Source organism: Bos indicus x Bos taurus, chromosome 14, assembly GCF_003369695.1.
Source record: "Bos indicus x Bos taurus breed Angus x Brahman F1 hybrid chromosome 14, Bos_hybrid_MaternalHap_v2.0, whole genome shotgun sequence".
In the NCBI taxonomy this organism is placed as follows: domain Eukaryota; kingdom Metazoa; phylum Chordata; class Mammalia; order Artiodactyla; family Bovidae; genus Bos; species Bos indicus x Bos taurus.
The window spans coordinates 70,427,106-70,449,780 of record NC_040089.1 but is presented as its reverse complement, the minus strand read 5'-3'; the positions used below and the strand labels follow the sequence as shown (position 1 = coordinate 70,449,780).

Genomic DNA, 22,675 nt, shown 5'->3' with positions numbered 1-22,675 from the left:
TCTTGGTCCTTCTCAAGCCCTTGCAGGCTCCAGTGGGAAAGAGATTCTGGAGAAAATCTTCACTCTTTAGAAACTCTCTCCTCCATGAACACACAAACACACACAATATCCGCAACCCAATTGCTAGTTCAAAAGGAAGTAAGACAGAAAATTTCCTCATATGAAAGAGAAAGAATTATGTGTAAAGACTCAAGGTCATCTGAGAATGAATTGGCTCTTGTTAAAATGCAGGGTATAAAATTTTGTAATCCAGCTGAGATGTAAAAAGAGAGGATTTTCATAGAAATAAGCATCCAGTGCCTACAGGGTATGACCCCATGATGACCTCTTGGTCAAGACCTCATGGTGGGATAGGGCTTCCCACCCAGGGGAGTTGGGAAGAGATGTGTGCACCCTGGAGCGTCTGACTCCCAGGGATCCACCCATCATCTCAGGGGAGGAGGGCAGGGCCATCAAACTAAAAGTCTGGTAGATGGAGCAGGAAGCCAACAGCCCCCAGAGCAAGCCCGCCATGTGGACCAAGGATGCGTCAATCTGTTCCTTGTGGGTCAAGCCAAGACCAAGCTCAGACAAGCAGCACAGCACTCTGTGGGCTCGGGCAGAGGACACACACCTCATCCTTACATCAAACAGGTCCTAAGTCCCCTCCCTGGCTTTCCGATCCTTTCACGGAAAGGTGAGGGTGAGGTGAGGTGAGAGATAAGAAACCAGAGGTGAGGGATACAGGGGTGAGGGATACAGAAACGAAATGGTGTACCTGCAAATAAGGAGCAGCGGGAGTTAGCAGGACAGAATGTGTGACCTGAGAGAAGAGAGAGGTGATGGAGAAGATGGTACACGTCAAGCTAGGAAGCTGGGACCTGATCCTTGATGAACAGAGAGAGGCGGCGAGCACAAGACTGACAAGGTGGGACTTGTACTGGAGGAAGTTAACTCTGGGAGCCGCTAGGGGAGGGGTGGATTTGAGCCAATCTGACCAGGGCAGGGAGGCCCGTTAGGAGACGGTGTCAGTGTTCCTTCAACCCTTACTGAATGGAAGTAACAGCTTGCTATCAGTCAGTCCGCTTAACTTTCACACCAGGAAAACACACGGAACCACATTTTCCAGGAAAAAAATTAGAAATCGAAGATACTAAAATTAGCAAGTGATAACCAGCAGAGTTTAATCAAGAACAAGCTTTGTCAAACCATGTGCCCTGTCTTTCACTACACAGGGCTATGCTTGCAGAGTCAAGTCAAGAGACCCTCACGACCTTACTCATCAGGTAGGCAGAAAACACCCACTTATGCCACAATCCCTCTTCTGTACATGGCTGCTTGAAAGGTCAACCCCATGATTTAGATTCAACCTGGAAGCAGAGATAAAGTGCTGAAGGAAAGGAGCTGAGACCGGGGACATTTAACATTTTCATCAATAATCAGTGATGAGAAAAAAACGCACATTAGCTTTCCACATGATATTCTAGCTGCTTAAAAATACATCATGTACTGAGAATTCAAAAGGACCAGCCATAATGAAGAAGTGACAAAATTTGTATCAAAAAAACATTAAAGCCAAAACAAACCTCTGAATTTCAATTTCAGGAGAGTTATTGATGAGTCTGGCAGGGCTCAGAGAAATAGCCTTCCTGGCTCCTGATACCTGCTTGGTCTCAAGAATATGCTGATCTATCACTCAATAGGCCAGAGCTCAGGGTGGCGGTAAAGACAGGGAGGACAGCAGTTCTAAAATGTGTTTATTCCCAAGCATCACTTGCGGCATATGAATTCATAGAAAAAGTATATCTTGGTCTTTTCCTCTGGTTCCTGACACTGAGCTCCTAAATCCCTTGCAATTTTCTGGGTGACAGGGACACCTTTTGTTCTAATGAGGTGACTCTTGGTGGCTCCTGGTAACCAGGACGGGAACAGGTTACCAGACCAAGACCAAGGCATGGTTAGAAGCTTGGGATTTTCAGCACAACCCCTTCCACCTCCCAGGAAGGGGACAGGGGCTGAAGACTGAGTTCATGATCAATCATGTCTAAATGATGAAGCCTCAATAAACACCTCCAGAGTAAGGCATTCAGAGAGCTTCTGGGTTAGTGAGCACATCCACGAGCTGGGGAAGTGACACACAGCTCAACTCCATGAGATAGAAGCTCCTGCTCTCGGGGTCCTCCCAGGCCTCACCCCATCTCTCTCTTCATCTGGCTGCTCCGCTGGATCCTTCATCATATCCTTTATTACGTGATACATTGGTAAATATGTTTCCGTGCACTCTGTGAGCTGTTCTAGCAAATGTTGGAACTTAAGGAGGGAGTCATGAACCTCTGATGTATAGCCAGTCAGTCAGAAGAACAGGGGACAACCTGGGACTTACTACTGGCTTCTGAAGTGGGGTGGGAGAGTGGGACTGAGCCCTTAACCTGGGAGGGTCGGATGCTGTCTCCCAACAGACAAGTGTCATAATTGAGTTACATAGTAGGACACCAGGCTGGCGTTGGAGAATCGATGGATGGAAAGCCCACACACCTGGTATCCACCCTGAAGTGCAGTCATTACTCAAGAGTAGAGGAGAAAGCCTTTGCAGGGCACTTGCTCAAAAGACTGATTTCCAGGCCCCCCACCAGAGAGCCAGAGTCAGCTGTCCCCAGAGGGCACTCTGGGATCGGGCAAGTTTGGTACCCTTGGCAAGAAGAGAAAACGTCTCATCTGTCCACAGCCAGAGTCCTAGCTTCTGCCCTCACACGTCTTAAAAGCTATGTGTGTATTTTTGCACTGAATCCTCCAGGATCCTCATCAAGAAGGTTCTACCAATTTAGGTTTTCAGATCAGAAAACTGAGGTCTGAGAGGTTACAACATTTGTGTCAAGGTCGCAGAGCTAGTACATGGCAATCCCAGGCTGCCACAGCAGTCCTTTCCTGAAAGGAGTCAGAAGCCAGGGGTCAAGTTCCCAGCTCCTTCATCTAGCAGAGCGGCTGACTGTAACTCATGAGCCTGAACCTCAGCTGGATGATGGGACTGTTTATGCCTCCCTCGGGATGAGCTTGACAGGCAAAGGAGTATGTGCAGAAGTGCTTCATGAAGCGAAAGGGGCTTCAGTTGTGGAGTGTGCGCTCCTCAGTGAATTTTACCTGTTGCCATTTGCACATTTAGAGCTTCCCTCATAGCTCAGTTGGTAAAGAATCCATCTGCAATGCAGGAGACCCCAGTTCGGTTCCTGGGTCCGGAAGATCCCCTGGAGAAGGGATAGGCTACCCACTCCAGTGTTGTTGGGCTTCCCTTGTGGCTCAGCTGGTGAAGAATCTGCCTGCAATGGGGGAGATCTGGGTTCGATCCCTGGGTTGGGAAGACCTCCTGGAGAATGGAAAGGCTACCCACTCCAGTATTCTGGCCTGGAGAATTCCATGGACTGTATAGTCCATGGGGTTGCGAAGAGTCGGACTCCACTGAGCGACTTTCACTTTCATTTGCACATTTAATTCAGGTGAACAGGTGCTGATAGGATCGTGATAGTTTAACATTGGGATTAAATTTTTTTTTTTAAATGACCAATACAATGGTTCTGAAGCCATTAATGAGGAGGGAGTTAGAAGTAAGGTTAACTAAGCTATGCGTGAGAAACCACATGCGTGCATGCTCAGTCGCTTCTGTCGTGTCTGACTCTTTGTGACCCTGTGGACGTGTAGCCCACCAGGCTCCCCTGTCCATGGGATTCCCCAGGCAAGAATGCTGGAGTGGGATGCCATACCCTCCTCTAGGGGATCTTCCTGACCCAGGAATCGAACCCATGCCTCCTGTATCTCCTGCATTGCAGGCAGGTTCTTTACCACTGAGCCACCAGAGAAACCACATAATAGAGTCTAAGTTTAAAAACCTGAAAACTGCATGAACACACCTGTCATGGCAAGGACACACACCCGAGGGGCGGTTGGCTGACATCAGTGCATCCTGGTCAGGGATCCACACCTCTGGGCTGGCTGGCACTTAGCATTTGAAAGATCCCAATCAGAGCCACACCCCAGAGGCAGCTGGTACAGGCTCTGAGCTAGCACTGTCTCAAGCTACACTAGAATGCTTGTTAATTAGCACAGTGATCTTGCAAAGAGGTTTTTGTGATATCAGTGGTATTCAAGACATGCAATTTGGTGGAAAAATACATTCTTGAAGAAGAACGTAGCATCTGGCTGGTCCAGCAGCTTACACCCTTCAGAGTTCCAGGACTCCAGTTCTGGTCTATCGTCACCTTTTCTGCGGACAATCAGATGAATCCTGTCACTATTCTACTGTGATTACAGTGCCTGAGGGACAGAGAGCCAGGCCAGCACAAACCTAAAGCCTAAAGCACAAGTTGAATGCTGGTTTTCAAACCTGCTTATTATTAATTGCACATGGGACAGAATTCAACTATGTATTCAGGCAACCAAGATTTATTGAACCTCCACTATGTGCAAATATTCTGGACACTTGGCATATAACCACAAACAAAATAAGGATGTGACCAAGATTTTGGCCAGAGGCCCGCTGTACTGGAACACACCCTCTCATGTTAAGGGTGTGGGAAGAAAATTAGAGCCTTCACCTACTGCTGATCATCAAGGTTACCAACTGTTCCCTATAGATGCCCTTTAGCCACAGATGGTCAAATTAACTTACATTAGTTCACAACAAGCCACCATGAAAAGTTACCGACATTCATACTGAGATGGACAGGCCTTTATCTTCTCTTAGACACCTAGAGGGTGCTGGTCCTGGGGAAGGATGGAAGCTATCTGCCCCCGCATCCTGCCCCAGGACCAGGCCTGCCGCCTGGACCACCCATTGCAAACTCGGGGCCCTGACCTTTCCTTCTGGGTTCTTTGTGTCCATATAGGCAGCCATGAATAGAGGGGGAAGATGTAACGGCACCTTTTTCAAAGGTCAGACTCACACAAAATACTGCTGCTTAAGTAGGTCCACGCACAAACCTTGCAGCTGAAGCCCAGTGAGGCCCCTTGTCAGAGGCGGGGTGTGTGGTCAGAACGATACCAGAATTCTGAGATTCTGCTCCAGGGTTTCCTTCAGCACCAGCACTTTTTCCCCCTATACTTCTATCCATTTTCTGTAAAATTATTTTCTTTTGTCTTCATTTTCAGTTTCTACCTTTATTCTGGGTCAAAACTTTCCTTCAGAGCTTTCTGATGCAGCCTCCCACACACTGTACTACAGACTTTCCGCATTCAACCATGTCTGCAGAGTCTCTATTGCTGTAACTCTGATCTCTTTTCATTCTAAAGATATTGGATGACATTGAGTGCCGCTTCCTGTTGAGTCATCCGATACCCAGTTTACATGCATACATGAGGCAGCCAGGGAGGAAAGGGCCAAACTTCAGGTGTATACAGTAGGGGATAGGAGTAGACTGAATGAAGAATGGGAAGACCCTGTATAAAGAAGCAAGTATCAGGGTAATCAAGATTTTGGCTTCCAGGCTACCCAGTCCTTACAAAGGGAGAGACGAAGCAAGAGTCAGTGGACTTAGCAGCACCGTAAAAGATGAATGTAAGGAGTGGGCAGGGAAGAAGGTATGAGAGAATACATTTGTTTATTATAACTTGCCTATTAAAGGAGACCTACCACCCTCCAGTCATTATTAAAAAGAGGAACCTATGGCTGGTCCACTAGAATAAACAGCCTACATCCTAAAGGGTTCATGGGCTTCATCTAGTCTAATATCCCACACCTGCAAAGGGAAAAATAAAGCCCTGAGCACTACCTTGCCCAAGATTTAGTAAATAAAAATAAAGAATGCCTGGTTAAATTTGGATTTCAGATAAACAGTAAGTGATTTTTTAGTAAAAGCATTTCCCAATAATTGCATGGGACATACTGATACTAAAAATGATTCATTCTATAATTTTTATGAAAATACTACCTCCCTCTGCAAAGGTTACTTGGTTAGCTAGTGACAGACTCAGAGCAAGAATCCCGGCCTCTGTCTTTCACGAGGACAGGAATGACTGCGGGGGTTCCAGGAGTCCATCACGTGCCTGAGAGGTCGCCGCCAATTCATCACCTCTGCTTATAGGTCCCTGAATGGTCCTAAGGAAACTAATCTATGAAAAAGACAAATTCCATTCAATGGGCGATTTACCTTTTTAAGCTTGACGTATCCAGTATTGGTTTGGGGATCTGTTTCAATCTCCAAACGTCCCTCACTGTCTCCCTGTGTGATTCGATACAGGATTTTAGAACTCCCAGTATGTGGTTCATCAGCGTCTGTGGCCTGGATGGTTAAGATGACAGATCCCACAGCTGTGTCTTCAGGGAAAGTTAGGTTTCCATACTAAGAAGGAAATAGGGGAAGGAAACAATGAGAATGTCCATTGTCATCAAGCACAATTATCAACAAGCAAACCTGCCTCTGGTTTCAGAATGGACACAAGTCATCGTTTACATCAATACTTACCAAGCATGTTTTTCCCGTTGATGAGTAGGTTGCAGTTGCTTTGACATCAGTCACACTTGTAGACTGATATCCGTTATACCAAGAAACAGCGTCTCAGAGAGCAACTGATGGGATTCTAAAACAGATTCTCCCACCCACATCCAATATATTTAATAACTGTAACTATCATTATAGTTGTTAGTAATGAGACAGATAAATAGCTCCTATGTATCGAGTACCTACAATGTGACAGGCACTTTACATGTATCATTTTAATTAATTCTTAATCAATCAGAATAGTTGTTAAGAGCCTGAACTTTGGAGTCAAGTGGCCTCAGTATGAATCCTAGGCTTGCCACTTATTACCTGGGTGAATTGAAATAAGTTACCTGATTTTTTAAAGTCTCAGGTTCATCCTCTGTCCATTGGACATAATAAAAATGGAAGCTATTTTATGTTTTCTGTTTGGATTTGCAGAGATAATACATATAGAACCTCTGAATGCCTAGCACATAATAAGTGCTCAAAAAGGTAAGCAGCAAGACAAAATGCCCTACTGAATAGCTGTGTCATCACCTCCATTTGACAGAGAAGCAAAAGACTGGAGAGGTGAAACCCACTCCACACAGCTAGTTGGTCACAGAATTGGGGTTCAAATCCATGCTTGTCCACCTCCAAAGCAGGTGCTGTTAATCTCTTACTCCTCCACTGAAAATCCCCCAGGTCACGTCTCTTGGCATCACGATCATGAAGATGATAACAGGCAGGGTCCAGGAGTGGACCACGGCAGCGAAAGAAGTGGACTCACACTTTCTAGAGCCCCGTTTGCCTTTCCAAGCTCTGAGATTCCTAAAGCAGAACTCTTGTTCTCAGTCTAAAAACACTGTCTAGATGTAATGCGAGGAGACTATAACATACAGAAAAGATCAAATACCCAAGAGAATGGGGACGGAGAAGAGACAGGCTCTTCACCTCATGCTCACTTAACCTCAGTGCCTGCTACACAGGCTATATTGTCAAACCTTTTACCTCTGCACACCCTCCTGTAAATCAATTCCCTTTCTTTGCCACAGCTTTATCCTTATTTTGATTTATGAACATCATCACAAGGCTCAGGGCTGCCTCATCACTGACTTCAAACATAACAATCTAGTCAAAACAGCTTCTCTCTCCTCCAAAATAAATAAATAGAGGCATCCATTTTAAGGGAAGCAATGATAAAACTACTGCCAACTTCAAAGCCCACATTACCAGTAAGTTAGCTTGAATTCTTCTTGATATAGTCAACTGATCTTTTTTATCCTGCTCTTTCTGCCCAGTTCTTCTCTTTTTTTGCAAGTGTCCTGAGCACATTCTTTCGGCATAAACCAGAGGTCAGCTTTGTCTTCGCCTTTGTTGTTGTTATTCGGTTGCTCAGTCATGTCCGACTCTTTGCAGCCCCACGTGCTGCATGCAGCACACCAGGCCTCCCTGTCCTTCACCATCTCCCAGAGTTTGCACTGAGTCGGTGATGCCATCCAACCATCTCATCCTCTGTCGTCCCCTTCTCCTCCTGTCTTCAATCTTTCCCAACATCAGGATCTTTTCCAGTGAATCGACTCTTTGCATCAGGTGGCCAAAGTATTGGAGCTTCAGCTTCAGCCCCAGTCCTTCCAATGAATATTCAGGGTTGATTTCCTTTAGGATTGACTGGTTGGATCTCCTTGCAGTCCAAGGGACACTTAAGAGTCTTCTCCAGCACCACAGTTCAAAGGCATCAATTCTTCGGCACTCAGCCTTCAGATACTCTCACATCTGTATATGACTACTGGATTCTTATTCAATTAATGCAAGGTGAGCTTAAATTGCCAATATTTTGCCAGATTTTAAATTTTGACAACAAATTCTTGTTTGAGAACGTAGCAATAATCTATTTATTGTCCTACACACACAAAATATATAAAGGCAAACTGCAAGCAGCCACTCAATTCATCTCAATTTGACAAAGACTGTGCTTACAGCTTTCAAGCAGTCCTTGAAATAAATGAGCTGTTGGCAAAAGTTTATAAACAGATGCTCGCAGATACTATAACAGTGAACATTACTGTCCCCAGAAGGTTTCCACTGAAGACGATGCCTGAGTTTACTAGCAGAGCATTAACTAAGATATTAAATCTGGCATTATCCCTAACTACTGTTTGTGTCTTATTCCAGAAGTGGGGGTCAGGTAATATAAACAAAGTAAAGCAAAAACAAGGTGACAACTACTCACATCTGACTTTTCAAAGATGGGGATCTGATCATTGATATCAATAACGTTGATTTGCACAAAGCAGAGGGTCTTGAAATCTGAAAATCAAAAGCACATCACAAAAATTTTCACTGAAAATCATGCATTGAGATCAGAAATCTGCAAGAAAAACAGTTGGCAAGTACAGTGACAGCCACGCCACAATTTGACTATTGGCCTGCGATGTGCAGAGCAAGGAGTCTCTCTGTTCCCCACCAACACCCACGTGTAGGTCACCAAGGTGGGGTGGAAGAAAACCCTGGGAGAGGCTCCTCTGGGATTCCCACTCCACCCACCTGCCTCCTCCTCCATAAAAGCTTGTTCCTGAGCCAGGCTTCCTGGGAAGCAGCCTCTGTTTTCTGGCTCGTGAAACTTACGTAGCCTTCAAAGCCCAGTGCAAAACTGTCCTTCTAGAAAGCTTCTTTGAGCATCCAAGAAGGTTGTCTTTCCTTCTCTGAACACTTCTGGCTCTCACTGTGCTGTATCTCTTCTGCCCCCATAAGGGAAGGCCCAAGTGAGGGAGGCACAGTACAATGGTGTGTCTGTGTACAAAGTCGCTTCAGTCGTGTCTGACTCTTTGCGACCTTTTGGACTATAGCCTGCCAGGCTCCTCCGTCCATGGGATTTCCCAGGCAAGAGGACGGGAGTGGATTGCCATGCCCTCCTCCAGGGGAATCTTCCTGACCCAGTATTTTACCCAGGTCTTTTACATATCCTGCATCGGTAGGCGGGTTCTTTACCCCTAGCACCGCCTGGGAAGCCCATGATACAATTAGCCCTCTTCCAAGGGCATGCCTACCCAGAGGCAGCTCACAGAATCCTGGAAAGTGGCTTTGAGGGGTGGGTTTGACAATTCAGAGACCTAGTCAGAGACAGCAGTTCAACCTGGATCCAAGGTGAGCATGGAGTACCAGTAGAGATGGGATCCCCAGAAAAACAGCCACATGAAGCCCAACAGGATGGGATCTTTTGTTGAGGTTTCCATTATTCCAGCCATGAAGCCTGTATTATACAATGGCTAAGGCTTTGGGCTCTGGAACCCCACCACTGAAATTCTGTCTCTGCTACTTATCAGATGTGTAAGAGGTTGGTTATGTTACTTGAAATCAGTGTGAGGCAGTCAGTTTATAAAATGTAGACAGCAACAAAATCAAGGTTCTCATCCTAACAGACACCGCTGGCACCCTGTGTGTATCAGGCTCGGCATTAAGTGCTTTGCTTACGTGACTCATTTCATCTTCACTCTGACGCTGTGATGTAGGTACGATTGTCATTTTCATTTAGTTCACAACCGAGGAAGCCAAGGGCAACTTGACCAAGGTCCTGCAGCTGGCTCGTGGTCAAGCCAGAATTCGAGTCCACGTGCTCGCCAGTCCTCTCCGTCTGCTCCCCACCCTTCACCCTGCTCTGTGCCCTGGGGCTGCCCTTAGGAACAGCATCACTGGGCATCCTGGCCCTCTGGGTAGCAGTTGAGCTCTACCAGGGGGAGCACTGGCAGGAGGTCTGAGGAAGGGCAGGAGCACGGAGTCAGTCTGGCTCCCACTGCCAGCAGCTTCCTCTAGAGTCACAGCCCCAGGCCCAGGGCCTGCTCCTTCAGGGAAGGGCCCTTCCCTTGCCCTTCTCAGCTTGGGGTAAAAATGACTCCGTTGTGCTTCACACCTCCTGCTGGCTTCCCGTAACGCCTACCCACAGCTTTACAGATAATCCCTTCTTTGCTCTCTTTTTGGTTACTTCTTTGAAGAGGGCTTTCTTTTCCTGGGATACTGACAAACATACTCAGGCTGCAGAGCTCCAGAGCTTGTTCTCAACACGCCAGACACAAGGCCAGGCATGTAACCTAATAATAACCATCTTATAAATAAGTGGATGCTAATTAAAGCTGGGTCCAGCCCCCAGGACATTTGTAGACAGCAAGAATGGCTGGAGATTTGGAGAGGTCCCAGGGCCTGAACTCACCACTTGCCTGTTCCACGTAAGCCTCATTTGGACCAGCAGTGAGCCTCGTGATTTCATGTAAATAAAATCACTTCCCTGAATTTATGTAAAACTATGCTAATTATAGCCTACTGACTAATTTTCTGTAGTATACTATTGAATGTTTAATTCCATCAACACACATACACCCATATATTTACATATAAATATATTGCATAATCTGGTCCATATATTCTATAGATGTATTCATGTATATAGACAATTTGTCATCTGATTTCCACTTTATGCTCTTACAGCATTAAACTGCTTTGGGTCTCCATGCATTTGCACATGGACTTTCTTCTCCTCTATAAGCCTTTACACTGTTTTGTAACTTGTCATATTCATCCATCGAAAGTCAGATTAATGACACCTCTTCCAGAAAGCTCTCTTAGGTCTCTCTCCCTCTCCACTGAGTCACTCATTGCTTTCATGGGCTACCTTGTACATATTCCTTAAAATTTATTTATTCACTTGTCCATCTCCTCTACCAAAAGTGCTCCTTGAGGCCAGACAGCGGGTCTTATTTATTTGTGCATTCCCAGTACCTTGAATGGTGCCTCAATCAAGCTAAATGCTCAGTAACCACTGGAAGAATGGCTGGCTAATGGTGTGAAATTGTCAGCTCATCACAGACAGGGATAATTTATTATACCCACTTTCATTGTACCTCTTAGCATAATGCTAAGCATTATGTTAGGCCCTCTATATTTGCTGAATTACTATGTCTCAAATGTTCTGCTTTGGGGGCCTGGTAAACCCCAGGACTCTCAGTTCTCTTTAGTATCTCAACATCTGGATAAAGAAAAAAAATATGAAGCACAATGTGAAATGATGCTCTTTAGTACAGCATACCTATATAATCTCTCTTTCCTAGCATAATAATTACTGAACTACTTGGTTCTTTAAGACTCAGGACCAGTTAACTCGAAGAAAGATTCTTAACTTAAAAGTACTAATGACCCTAAAACAGGCCTGTCTCTGAGGTCGAGTATGTTTGTGTGTCTGTGCAATTTATCTGAGAACATATGCATTTGTTTAGGAATTCATAGTTTCCATCAGATTCTCAAAGGGTCTCATGACTTAGCAAAGATTAAAAACCACTTGCTTTGAAATTGTATAAAGTATAAGGATGAATGTTTCCTGATATTGTCAAATGGCCAATTAGAAGCTAATAGGAGAAGACAAAGCTTTCCAAAAGTTCCTTCACAGTCATACAGTAGAAGCCTTTGAGTCTGAAAGGGAGACTTGAGAAATACAACTAACTGTCTTGTTTGTGATCATGGTGGCCATGACAACGAAGCTTGCCAACAACTTCTAACAACAGGGATCTTAAATGACAACATGCTGCCGGGCTCTGAACTCCATCACCACGTGTGCACCAAGACCTTGCTTCCCATTGGCTGCCCCAGCAGTGCCTGAACAAGGCAGGCAGGCTAAGGTAGGCCTGCTTTGGGAGACCACAGACTCCTTCCACAGCCAACCTCGGACCTCCGATGACCCTGCCGAACTTCCCTTTGACCGGGAGTTTCCCCAGCACTTTCCTTCCTTCCCTCCTTCACTCAGGGTCAGGCTCGAATTGAGGTGTGATGGCTCTTCCACACTTCTCTGTATCCCTTTCCATTTTTTCTCATAGGCAGTTCCCCTAATAAAATCTTTATATATTTAATCCCCTCGTGGGCATCTGCTTCTCAGGAGACAAACATAATCACATTTTCTGAGCTGCAACTCTGGCCGTTACCATGTTGGCTTCTGGCCTTGTTTTATGTGGGAAGCAAGACCTTTTTCAATGGTAGCCTCTGTAACACACCCAGGCATTAGAGCAGCCTAACAATCACAGCTAGAAAGAAAACAAGTGTTTTCACTCGACACCGTGAAAGCGATACTAACCTCTGTCAGACACCTCTATGGTCAGGTTGTACTGTGGAGTGTCCCACTTACGCAACGACTGCACCACTAACTGGAGTATTCCAGAGAATTCTTGGACCAGGAAGAGTCCATCTTGAGGAACTTTGGGAGTTTGATCCACAATTCTGTATTCTAAAACACTGTTGATAGTGTCTTGTTCATCCATGTCGTGAGCAGTAAGAGTTCCAATACTGCTCCCTATAGGGAAAGAAAGAAGGAAACCCGTCCATTAATTTGTTTAGCCTATTAAAAAATGGCTTCCGTGGAGAATCGGGTTCCTAGAAGGCACTAAAAGGAACCGTGAGAAGCAGAATAAAGTTCTTAGATTGATGCTGGTGCTTCTCACCTTTTCAGCAGTACAGTGTGTGGAGCAGCGTCTTAGTTGGCTGCATGTGTGTGTGAGTCGCTAAGTCGCATTTGATTCTCTGCGACCCCATGGACTGTAGCCCGCAGGGCTCCACTGTCCATGGAGTTCTCCAGGCCAGAATACTGGAGTGGGTTGCTGTTCCCTTCTGCAGGGGATCTTCCCAAGCCAGGGATGGAACCTGGGTATCCTGCATTGCAGGCAGATTCTTTACTGTCTGAGCCACCAGGGAAGTCCATTTTTAGCTGGCTAGGGCTTGCCATAAAAAAATTTTTTTAAAAAGTGACCACACGATGGATGGCTTTAACAACAGCAATTTATTTTCTCAGTTTCTGGAGACTAGAGGTCTGAGAGCAATTGTGAGGAGGACTGATTTCTTCAGAGATCTCTGGCTTATAGATGGCCATCTGCTGCGTGTGTTTGCACATGGTCTTCCCCCGTTCTGTGTCTATTCAGATTTTCTCTTCTCAGAAGGACACCAGTCATATTGGGTTAAGACCCACGCTAATGACGTTGAAGACCGTGTCTCTAAATGGTAGTCCCCCTTGAGGTGCCGGGGGCTAGGACTTCACCATATGAATTTGGGAGGACCCAAGTCAGGGTCTTGAACCATCCTGGATGTGGAGTGGGCCCTAAATCCAGAAGAGACGACAGAGACACTCACAGAGGAGGAGGCAATGTGAAGAAGAGGGCAGAGACTGCGGCAAGGCCACCATGAGCAGCCAACGAATGCCAGGAGCCACCAGGGGCCAGGATTCTCCCCTCGCGGGCACCTTGACTGCAGGCTTCTAGCCTCCAGAACTGTGTGCGGATACATTTCTGTTGTTTCAAATCTCTGAGTCGGTGGTCATTTGTTACGGCCACCCTCAGACACTAATGCACAAGGCAAATGGTAAAACTAAACAAGGACAAGCCAACTGTGCTGAATTCTAAGCAAGTTTCTGGAACAACAGCAGAGACTGACTCCACCCCCAAGATAAAGACAGCAGGGGCCGAGAGCAGGCTGGCGTCCTCTCCACCTCGCTGCAGTTTATGGACCTAAGTTTTATTTCTGTGAGTGTCTCAGTCCAGGGAGTTCTAGAAGTCTGGCCACAACGCAGTGCTCTACCCAGGTCTGTCTGGATGAGCTCTGATAGATGCTGGGTCATCCTGCTGCATGAAATGGGAATTGTGTGTTTCTCTACGCACAGCCAGAATTCCATATGAAGGCTAGAACTTGAATATGTATCCCCCTTGTGGAGTTGGCTTTATCCCCTCGCCCTGTTACTTTGCATCTACTGATTCACAGGGAGATTTGGAGGGTTTCGTGAGGGGAGGAACGAAAGTACCTATGTTATGCCTCTAAGAGGGTTGCCCTGGCAGACGTGTCTCCTGGCCAGGGAAGGAGAGGCATCAGAACATGTGTCTAGCGTGGTAGCAGCTGCCATTTCTGCGTCCTCACAAGCAACCAAGTCACCTTTGCAACCTGCATCTGCCCTTGTAAGAAAAGCATCTGCGTGCTGGAATGAAAGTGCGTCTCACTAAATTCTGTGGTGGTTTGGTGTCTGAGGGCTTCCCTTGTGGCCCAGCTGGTAAAGAAGCCACCTGCAATGAGGGAGACCTGGGTTCGATCCCTGGGTTGGAAAGATCCCCTGGAGAAGGGAAATGCCACCCACTCCAGTATTGTGGCCTGGAGAATTCCATGGGCTGTATAGTCCATGGGGTCGCAAAGAGTCGGACACGACTGAGCGACTTTCACTTTCACTTTGGTGTCTGAGCAGCCCTGCTCGGGACCCTTCCCTTGGCAAGTGAGCGTAACACAGAGGACACCGGTCTCCCCTCACTGCGGGGAAACCCTCCAGCGGTCAGAGACACCAGGACTGTTCGGCATCACTGACAGGGAAACTCCAGTAGGGGGCGCCACTCAGTGGGACCAGAGAACTTTATGAATGAGCCAGGAGTGAAAGAAGTGTCATGTCTCCGAGTGACAAAAGCTAGGAATAAGTGGCAGCCCAAACTGATTCAGAGGTACGTACAGTATCTCTTGGGGCACCGAGAAATACTTTGGGGAGGTGGGGCTTTTATGAGAGGATAAAGTTCTGGTGTGAATACAAAGGCGTTGGTGGCAAGTGGGATTTCAGAATTAAAGTTGGCACTGCTAAGACTTGGGGACATGAGTCTCACAAGTTTCTGGCTGATACAAGACACCAAACAGGAGAATATAAATATACTAAAGAATAATCTGGTATTTTAGTGAGCTAGACAGGGCCCCAAAAGGCAGGGGCATTTTTGGCGGGGGGGGGGTTTCCTTCTAGGCTATATATATTAGAATAGACTCATTCTGTGTTGATTTCTAAGAATTCCTGATCCATTAAGTCCACAACTCAAGACTGTGAAATATTGCTACAAAATAAATGATCACTTTTGGAGAGGCTGCACCCTTGAACAATTTGTTTTCCCAGCAAGGTAAACTAGTCTCAGAAAACAAGTACTGTCCTCCTCCCTAGTAAGGCAGGCCACCACTACAATGGCCCTCAGCAGTCGCCCCACCCCTGATAGTGACGCCTTGGTGGAACTTCCTCCTTTTGAGTGTGAGCTGGGCCTAGTGACTCATTTCTAATGAATATGGCAAAAGTTATGGGATGTCACTTCTGAGATTAGGTTATGAAAAGACTGACTTTCATCTTACTTGCCATTTTTTTTTAAACTCTCTCTCTCTCTTTCTGAATGTCCAGATCCCTAACTCAGAGAAACTGTGAGATAATAAATGTTTGTTATTTTAAGCTGCTAAATTTGGGGGCAGTTTGTTATGCATCATAGATGAACAGATACACTAAATGTTGGGCCCTACACAAAAATACTTGAGGTATCATCTACAGAGGTTTTCAAAGATCTTCTGCACAACCAATGAGCTCAGCAGTAAGGAGTAATAGGTAAGAGGTGTCCCAAATCCAGTGAAGTCACAGAACTCCCAGATATCAGTGTTCTAATAGTAGCTGTCCCTGCACAAAACTAAAGCTATCCTGGAATAGTACAAAGAAATGAAGCAGGTCAAGAATAGAAGGACAAAAGCAGACAGAAACTGAACTTCATCTTTAAGCCCCATGAGCTTTTATCAGCTTCCTAGAGAGGGTCAATTGCAGGGTATCTGGCATGGAGTGTGAATGTTTGTTTATTTAGCAAATTTGATGGGATTACATCTGTCACTGACTTTTTTGGAAGGCAAAAAAAGAATCTATGGGAAAACTGTGCAGATGAGATAACGTTACACATTTATACAGGATGCTGGTGCAAGTGGTTATGGTGCTCACGGCAGGTGTAGGGGTGTAAGTAGCGACAGGAGTAGTAGTAATGGTAGAGGCAGGAACCGTGCTATGAGTAGGGGTGGTAGTTAGAAAACTCCAATTTTAGAACCCTTCTCAGACACTCCCTGAACTGAAATACTGTACCCGTGTGAGTCCCAAAATGCATTCTACCTCTACGCTGTGTTGGGCATGGACAACCGATCCCCAGTCAGGTTTATCTGCCACCATTTACCCAACAGGGAGGAGAAAGGGATTACAGAGTTAAAGAAGACAGACACACACTTTCTTACCTATTTGTTCATTCTCCTGGACCTCAAGTACAGTCACTGGAGATGGACACGTAGGTGGATTATCATTAATGTCTTTCACTTTCACTTGAATTTTCAGTGGGATTGAGAGTGATTTTCCCTGCTCATCCCTTGCAACCGCATAAAAAACATACTATAACAAGAACAGAGGTAAAACATGACTCCATCATCATCTTTTTTAAAAGGCAGAGAAAACAACTGTTTCAAGACTATTCCATTTATGCCTTTATTTTCCATTCCTTTAGAACTGCGAAATGAGAAAATATAAAATGGATTGAATTTGTGGGGTTATTTCCATGCCTTTGAGAGCAATAAGGCACAGAGGTTCAGAACACAGTTCTGGGGGTTTGGTGGCGGTGGTGTGGGTGTTCAGTAAAATCCTCTCTGCCCTCAGGTCTCCACGGGCACAGGGTCTCGTCTCGTCACCCGTGAACCTCCTCTTAGATTTACTCACTGCGTCCTTTTCTTCTCGGTCCAAGGGCTGAGTCACATAAATATCTCCTTTCTGGTCTATCGAAAATGGAAATCGTGGTGAGTTCTCCTTGTCCACTAAGGAGTATAGAGCACCTGGATCATTCCACTGCACCTACAGGGCCCAGAGCAAAATGTGAGGAAAGACAGTCCCGGACGGACAGAACTGGAAAGGAAATAAACAATTTTCTAGCTCTCCGTTTGAAATTTCTGACGACCTTGTTTGGATGTCTGTGGTTTCTTATAACTGCTAAATTACATTTTTCATTTTCAACCTAAAATAATCCCTCCCCCTTTTTTCCTTTTCACTGTTGTATTGCTCCAGATAAGCACATAGCGGTATTTCCCTTCCCTAAAGCAATTCTTTGTGAACCCTCTAAAGAGTCTATAGGTTGTTCATTTGGAAGCCTGGTTGTGAAGACTTCCTGTCATGAAACACCACTTTAAGAAACAAGATGCACTTAATGTCTGGCATTTTGTGAGGACCAAGCCATGATGAATGACAAGCTCCCAAAACTCCCCAGTAAAGACAGGAGACACTCTCAATTCTTCATCATGCTGTTATTTAAAACAAGTGATACATAAATAAGAACATCTCTCCTTTAAATATTTAATCTCATAGACTTTAGGGATAAGAATATTTGCCAACTCCCAGTGTTGTTTTGTAAATAACTTGGAAAAAATAAAATCAATAAACTCAAAAGTAAGTCCCGTCCACTTGCTACAGACAGAGCCTAGCCTATGGGATAATCTACTTACTACTAATAACAACACTTATTGAGGGTTGTGCCCCATTCCAGACATAATACTAAACACTTTAAAGTGTCTCATTAAATCCGCAAACAGTCCCATCAGGTAGAGACTATTGTTACCCGAATCTTATAAACCGGGAAACTAGCACGCAGAATGTTTAAATGACCTGCCTAAAGTCCTACACTAAACTGTTTCCTCAAAGACAACTTGGGAAGGGTATCAAGGAGCCACCACTGTCCTTTTCTAGTTATTTAAGCTCCAGGCCAAAGGTTATGTTCTTGGTTGTAAGCAAGCTCCCGTTACGCCCTACAGATTCAGCCCAAGTTCTTCCATCTTTCCCCTTCCACTCTTCTTCCTCAGTTTGAAGACACACCGAGTACTTTTCCCAGGCCTGGGTATTGGCTGTGGCTCTTTATATTTTCTTTTCTTCGACAGTGCTATGAAAAACTAAGTATATGCATTTTTTTTTTTTAGCATTTATAAATCCTTATGAAGGCAACGTGAATAATAAATAGGAAGACTTTCATAAAGGAACCAAACTGAAATTCTTGGAGAAATGAGTCCTGATATACTTTCTTATCTGGTAAAGCAGAATACTTCTTGCTTTCGTTTTTTTTCTTCTGAAGGTGAAATTCATTAATTCAACATTCAGTAAGTGGGAAGCTGCTATATAACGCAGGGAGCCCAGCCTGGCACTCTGTGAGGGCTGGGATTGGGGGGAGGGGGGTGGCAGTGAGAGGGGGCTTCAGAGGGAAGGGATATATATACAGTTATGACTGATTCTCGTTGTATGGCAGAAAACAAACACAACATTATAAAGCAATTATCCTCCAATTAAATAAATAAGTAAATTTGTAAAAGGAGGTAAAATATTTTTCACGTTAAAAACCTTCAATAAATAAAAATCTTAAGTTAGAAGATAGATACAACGGGATGGGCCCCAGGACCCCTTAACAATAGCAGTACCATTAAAAAATATATATATATAGGAGTACTAGAGACCAGAACTGCCTCATAACGTTAATAACTTTTATCTACTTCCACAGATACTAATTAACTTCTGTCACACCCTAAAGAGCTTTCATTATCCCCATTTTATTGGTGAGAAGTTGCCTCAACTTCTCATAAACAATAAATGACTTGTTTATGCTTCCCTGGTGGCTCAGATGGGAAAGAGTCTGCCTGCAGTGTGAGAGACCTGGGTTCAATCCCTGGGTTGGGAAGATCCTCTGGAGAAGGAAATGGAAACCCACTCTGGTATCCTTGCCTAGAAAACCCCATGGACGGAGAGCCTGGTAGGCTACAGTCCACGGGGTTGCAAACAGTCGGACACAACTGAGCGACTTCACTTTCACTTTCTTTGTTTATGATCAGTCCTTGAGGTAATAGAGCAAGAATGTGGTTTTGCTTATCTGCTTCCAAATCCAGCGATCTTCCACTGACTCACAGCTTTCTGTGTCAAGAAATCTCCTGATCTCCCAGGAAAGATCAGATCTGGGTGGGCCCCAGAGTGGATTTCCAGGAATTAAAGCAGGAAGAGAAGGCTCAAAGTGAGACACAGGTGGGACCAGGGGAGGGTCTGAAGGGAGAGGGGAGGTACCTACAGGGGATGGCGTTGGAAAGGGGGTGGGCTCCAAAGATAAAAGTTGTCTACTCAGCTCTTACTCTTGGCCAGTCCTATCTCTGCCCCTCAGCCTATGATGGGGCAAATCTTTCACACTGAGATTTTCCCCACCGGAATAAGAAGCAACATTTCAAAACTAATTTGCAGTCTCAAATTCAAATCATGCACATGTACCATATACAACTCAGCCATATTCTACACTATAGACAAGAAAAAGAAAATAGCATTATCTACTTAGAAAATGAAGGTGAGTAAAGTTCTCTTTTAAAACTCAAATATATGTAAGTTGGGCTTCCCTAGTAGCTCAGATGATCAAGAATCTACCTGCCATGCAGGAAACTTGGATTCGATCCCTGGGTGGGGACGATACCCCACGGAAGGAAGTGGCGATCTGTTCCACTACTCTTGCCTGGAGAATCCCATGGACAGAGGAGCCTGGTGGGCTACAGTCCACAGGGTCACAAAGAGTCAGACATGACTGAAGTGACTTAGTGCACATGAATCTAAGTTGGTACAGTCCAGAGTTCACCCATGATGGCAAACTCCAGAGACTTGTGGTCAGAGATTTTGTTTATTTAGTTTGCTTTATAATGATACTATGCAAAAACATCAGTGAAGACCTGAGAGTGGGCCCCTACAATGTGAGTGCATTGATTGGGCAGGCTGTTAGCATTCCCTGGGCACTACCTGAGTGATTTTAATGGGGTAAGGTTCAGTCGAGTTTTCTTCAATCTCCACAGGTTCTGGCGGTTTCCAAATGTTCTCCTTCACCGTAATATCCACATGCACGCTGTCAGTGAAGGAATGCTCACTCAGGCCTCCCATGTCTTCCACTGAGACCAGCAGCTTATAGGAAGGATTCTTCAAAGGATCCAATTCCTGGGATCCTATGGGAAGTAGGAGAGAAGAGAAAAGGAAATGTCTCTGAAGATGATATAGATCTAGGTCATTTGTATTGATTCAGAGAGTCCCTTGAGGGCATCACTTAACTCACCTTGTGGAGTAAGTGAAATTCCTCCTGTTTGGTTGTTGATCTGAAAGTACATGACATTGTTGACCTTGGGAAGCTGCATGATAATCTGATAAATAAGTTGGCCATTGAGTGTGGCTGGATCATCCAAGTCTGTAGCATTGACATAGATAAAGGGCTTTCCTGTTTAACAAAATGTACCCAGAAAAAAAAAAAAAAAGATATTTAGATATTAAAAAAAGATGTTAAAAGATATTTTTTAAAGATATTAAACCAACCATAGACACATTTGCCTTCCAAGGGGCAGAAATAGAGTGGAGGAATGTGCCATAATTCATATTAGTGTGGAGTAAATCTTTATTCTGCTCCTTTTTCCTAGGATGAAATTCCTTAAAGTATGGTCCAGGAACCTCTAGGGGTCTTTGAGACTGTTTTTAACATGTATAAAAGACCCATCCAAATCACAAGATAAATTGATGCATTTTAGCATAAAGGAGTACCCCAAAAGACATTGATACAGTTTCAGATTCCACATTGCAATCAACAATAAACTATCCCTTGCTGAGTTTTGTCTCGTATCAAAGACTATTCACAGTAATCTGAAAACACTGTTACAGTACTCCTTTTTTCAACTACATACCTGCCTAAGGACAGTTTTTCTTTAAACGTTTCAACCAAAACAGTATATGGCCACAAAATGAATGCAAAAACAGACATAAGAATCCAATTGTTCTCAACTAATCCAAACATTAAAGGATGTGCAAAGACTAAAACAATGCCATTTTCTTAATAATTCCTACTGTCTTTGAAAATACAGTTCTTTTTATTAAAATATGATAATTACTTTAGATCAATTACTAAATAATTTTTCAATTTCTCAGTTTTGATTTCAAATATGATAAATATTGGTAGATATAACCAGTGATATAGTGGAGCCAACTGGTACAACCCAGTTGAATTTCCAGAAATACTGTGAGTCAATTATTAACACCATTGGTAGTTTAAAATAAGTTATGGTGGGAGTAGTTATACCACAGAAATTGACAAATGCTACAAATCTGAGGTTTTTTTCCCACCCCCAGATAGACAGCTATTAAAATTTGCCAGCATACTACTGGATATAAGCCATATATCCTTGGAAAAGTTCCTTAGAGCCTGTAATAGTTTTTAGGAGAATACAAGGGCCCTAAGACCAAAAAGTTTGAGAACCACTGAACTAGAAAATCCTATTGGTGAAGAATAAGACCTGCAAGATAATTACTTAGCACAGTTCAGCAGTGAACCTTTGGTATGCAACCTCAGAGACAGAGACACATGAAATTACTCCACATAATAAAGTGAAAGGAATACTCTTCCAGAGTTATTGGAAGTGGGCATTGAAAAATGAGAGAGAGCATTAAGTAACACAGAAGGAAGTTTGAGAGTGAGTCGATGGAAATGGCCAAGAGTCTTTCTGAGAACTCAAAGTCTAATATTCAGGTTTATTTTGTGCACTGTTATGACAAGATGCTCCTTCATTTCTCTAAATCTTTAGTAAAGCCTACCACACACACTGTGATTGCAGCCATGAAATTAAAAGACGCTTGCTCCTTGGAAGGAGAGTTATGACCAACCTAGATAGCATATTCAAAAGCAGAGACATTACTTTGCCAACAAAGGTCCGTTTAGTCAAGGCTATGGTTTTTCCAGTGGTCATGTATGGATGTGAGAGCTGGACTGTGAAGAAGGCTGAGCGCCAAAGAATTGATGCCTTTGAACTGTGGTGTTGGAAAAGACTCTTGAGAGTCTTCTTTTGGACTGCAAGGAGATCCAACCAGTCCATTCTAAAGGAGATCAGCCCTGGGTGTTCTTTGGAAGGAATGATGCTAAAGCTGAAATTCTAATACTTTGGCCACCTCATGCGAAGAGTTGACTCATTGGAAAAGACTCTGATGCTGGGAGGGATTAGGGGCAGGAGGAGAAGGGGACGACAGAGGATGAGATGGCTGGATGACATTACTGACTCGATGGACATGAGTTTGGGTGAACTCCGGGAGTTGGTGATGGACAGGGAGGCCTGGCGTGCTGCAATTCATGGGGTCGCAAAGAGTCAGACACAACTGAGCGACTGAACTGAACTGAATTGAACTGAACCGCACACACCTAGGCTTTGATGAGGGGATTTCCTGGAGATAAAAGGTAAGAGAATTGTGAAAGGATGAGCCCTAGCTAGGAGTTGGAAGTAAGAGAAGAAAAAGAACTAGGAGCCAGCAGTGACCATGAGAATGTGGATTCCTGGGAGGGTGTGGGGAAGTAAGCTTACCCTTTCAGAGTGTTCTAGAGCTGTGTGTGTATGTGTGT

At 44.5% G+C, this 22,675-nt stretch overlaps 1 protein-coding gene across 5 annotated transcripts in view; it reads right to left on the bottom strand.

Moving 5' to 3' along the window:
• Positions 1–22,675, bottom strand: part of CDH17 (cadherin 17) — an 88,917-nt gene that overhangs the window by 23,610 nt on the left and 42,632 nt on the right. For all 5 annotated transcript variants that reach the window (XM_027561540.1, XM_027561538.1, XM_027561539.1 and 2 more), the window contains 7 exons: positions 20,360–20,518; positions 20,053–20,252; positions 16,972–17,103; positions 16,500–16,650; positions 12,544–12,759; positions 8,662–8,738; positions 6,117–6,308 (listed from right to left, as the gene is read on the bottom strand). In XM_027561540.1, coding sequence (XP_027417341.1) covers positions 6,117–6,308; positions 8,662–8,738; positions 12,544–12,759; positions 16,500–16,650; positions 16,972–17,103; positions 20,053–20,252; positions 20,360–20,518 — 1,127 coding nt within the window. The remainder of the gene's footprint in view (positions 1–6,116; positions 6,309–8,661; positions 8,739–12,543; positions 12,760–16,499; positions 16,651–16,971; positions 17,104–20,052; positions 20,253–20,359; positions 20,519–22,675) is intronic.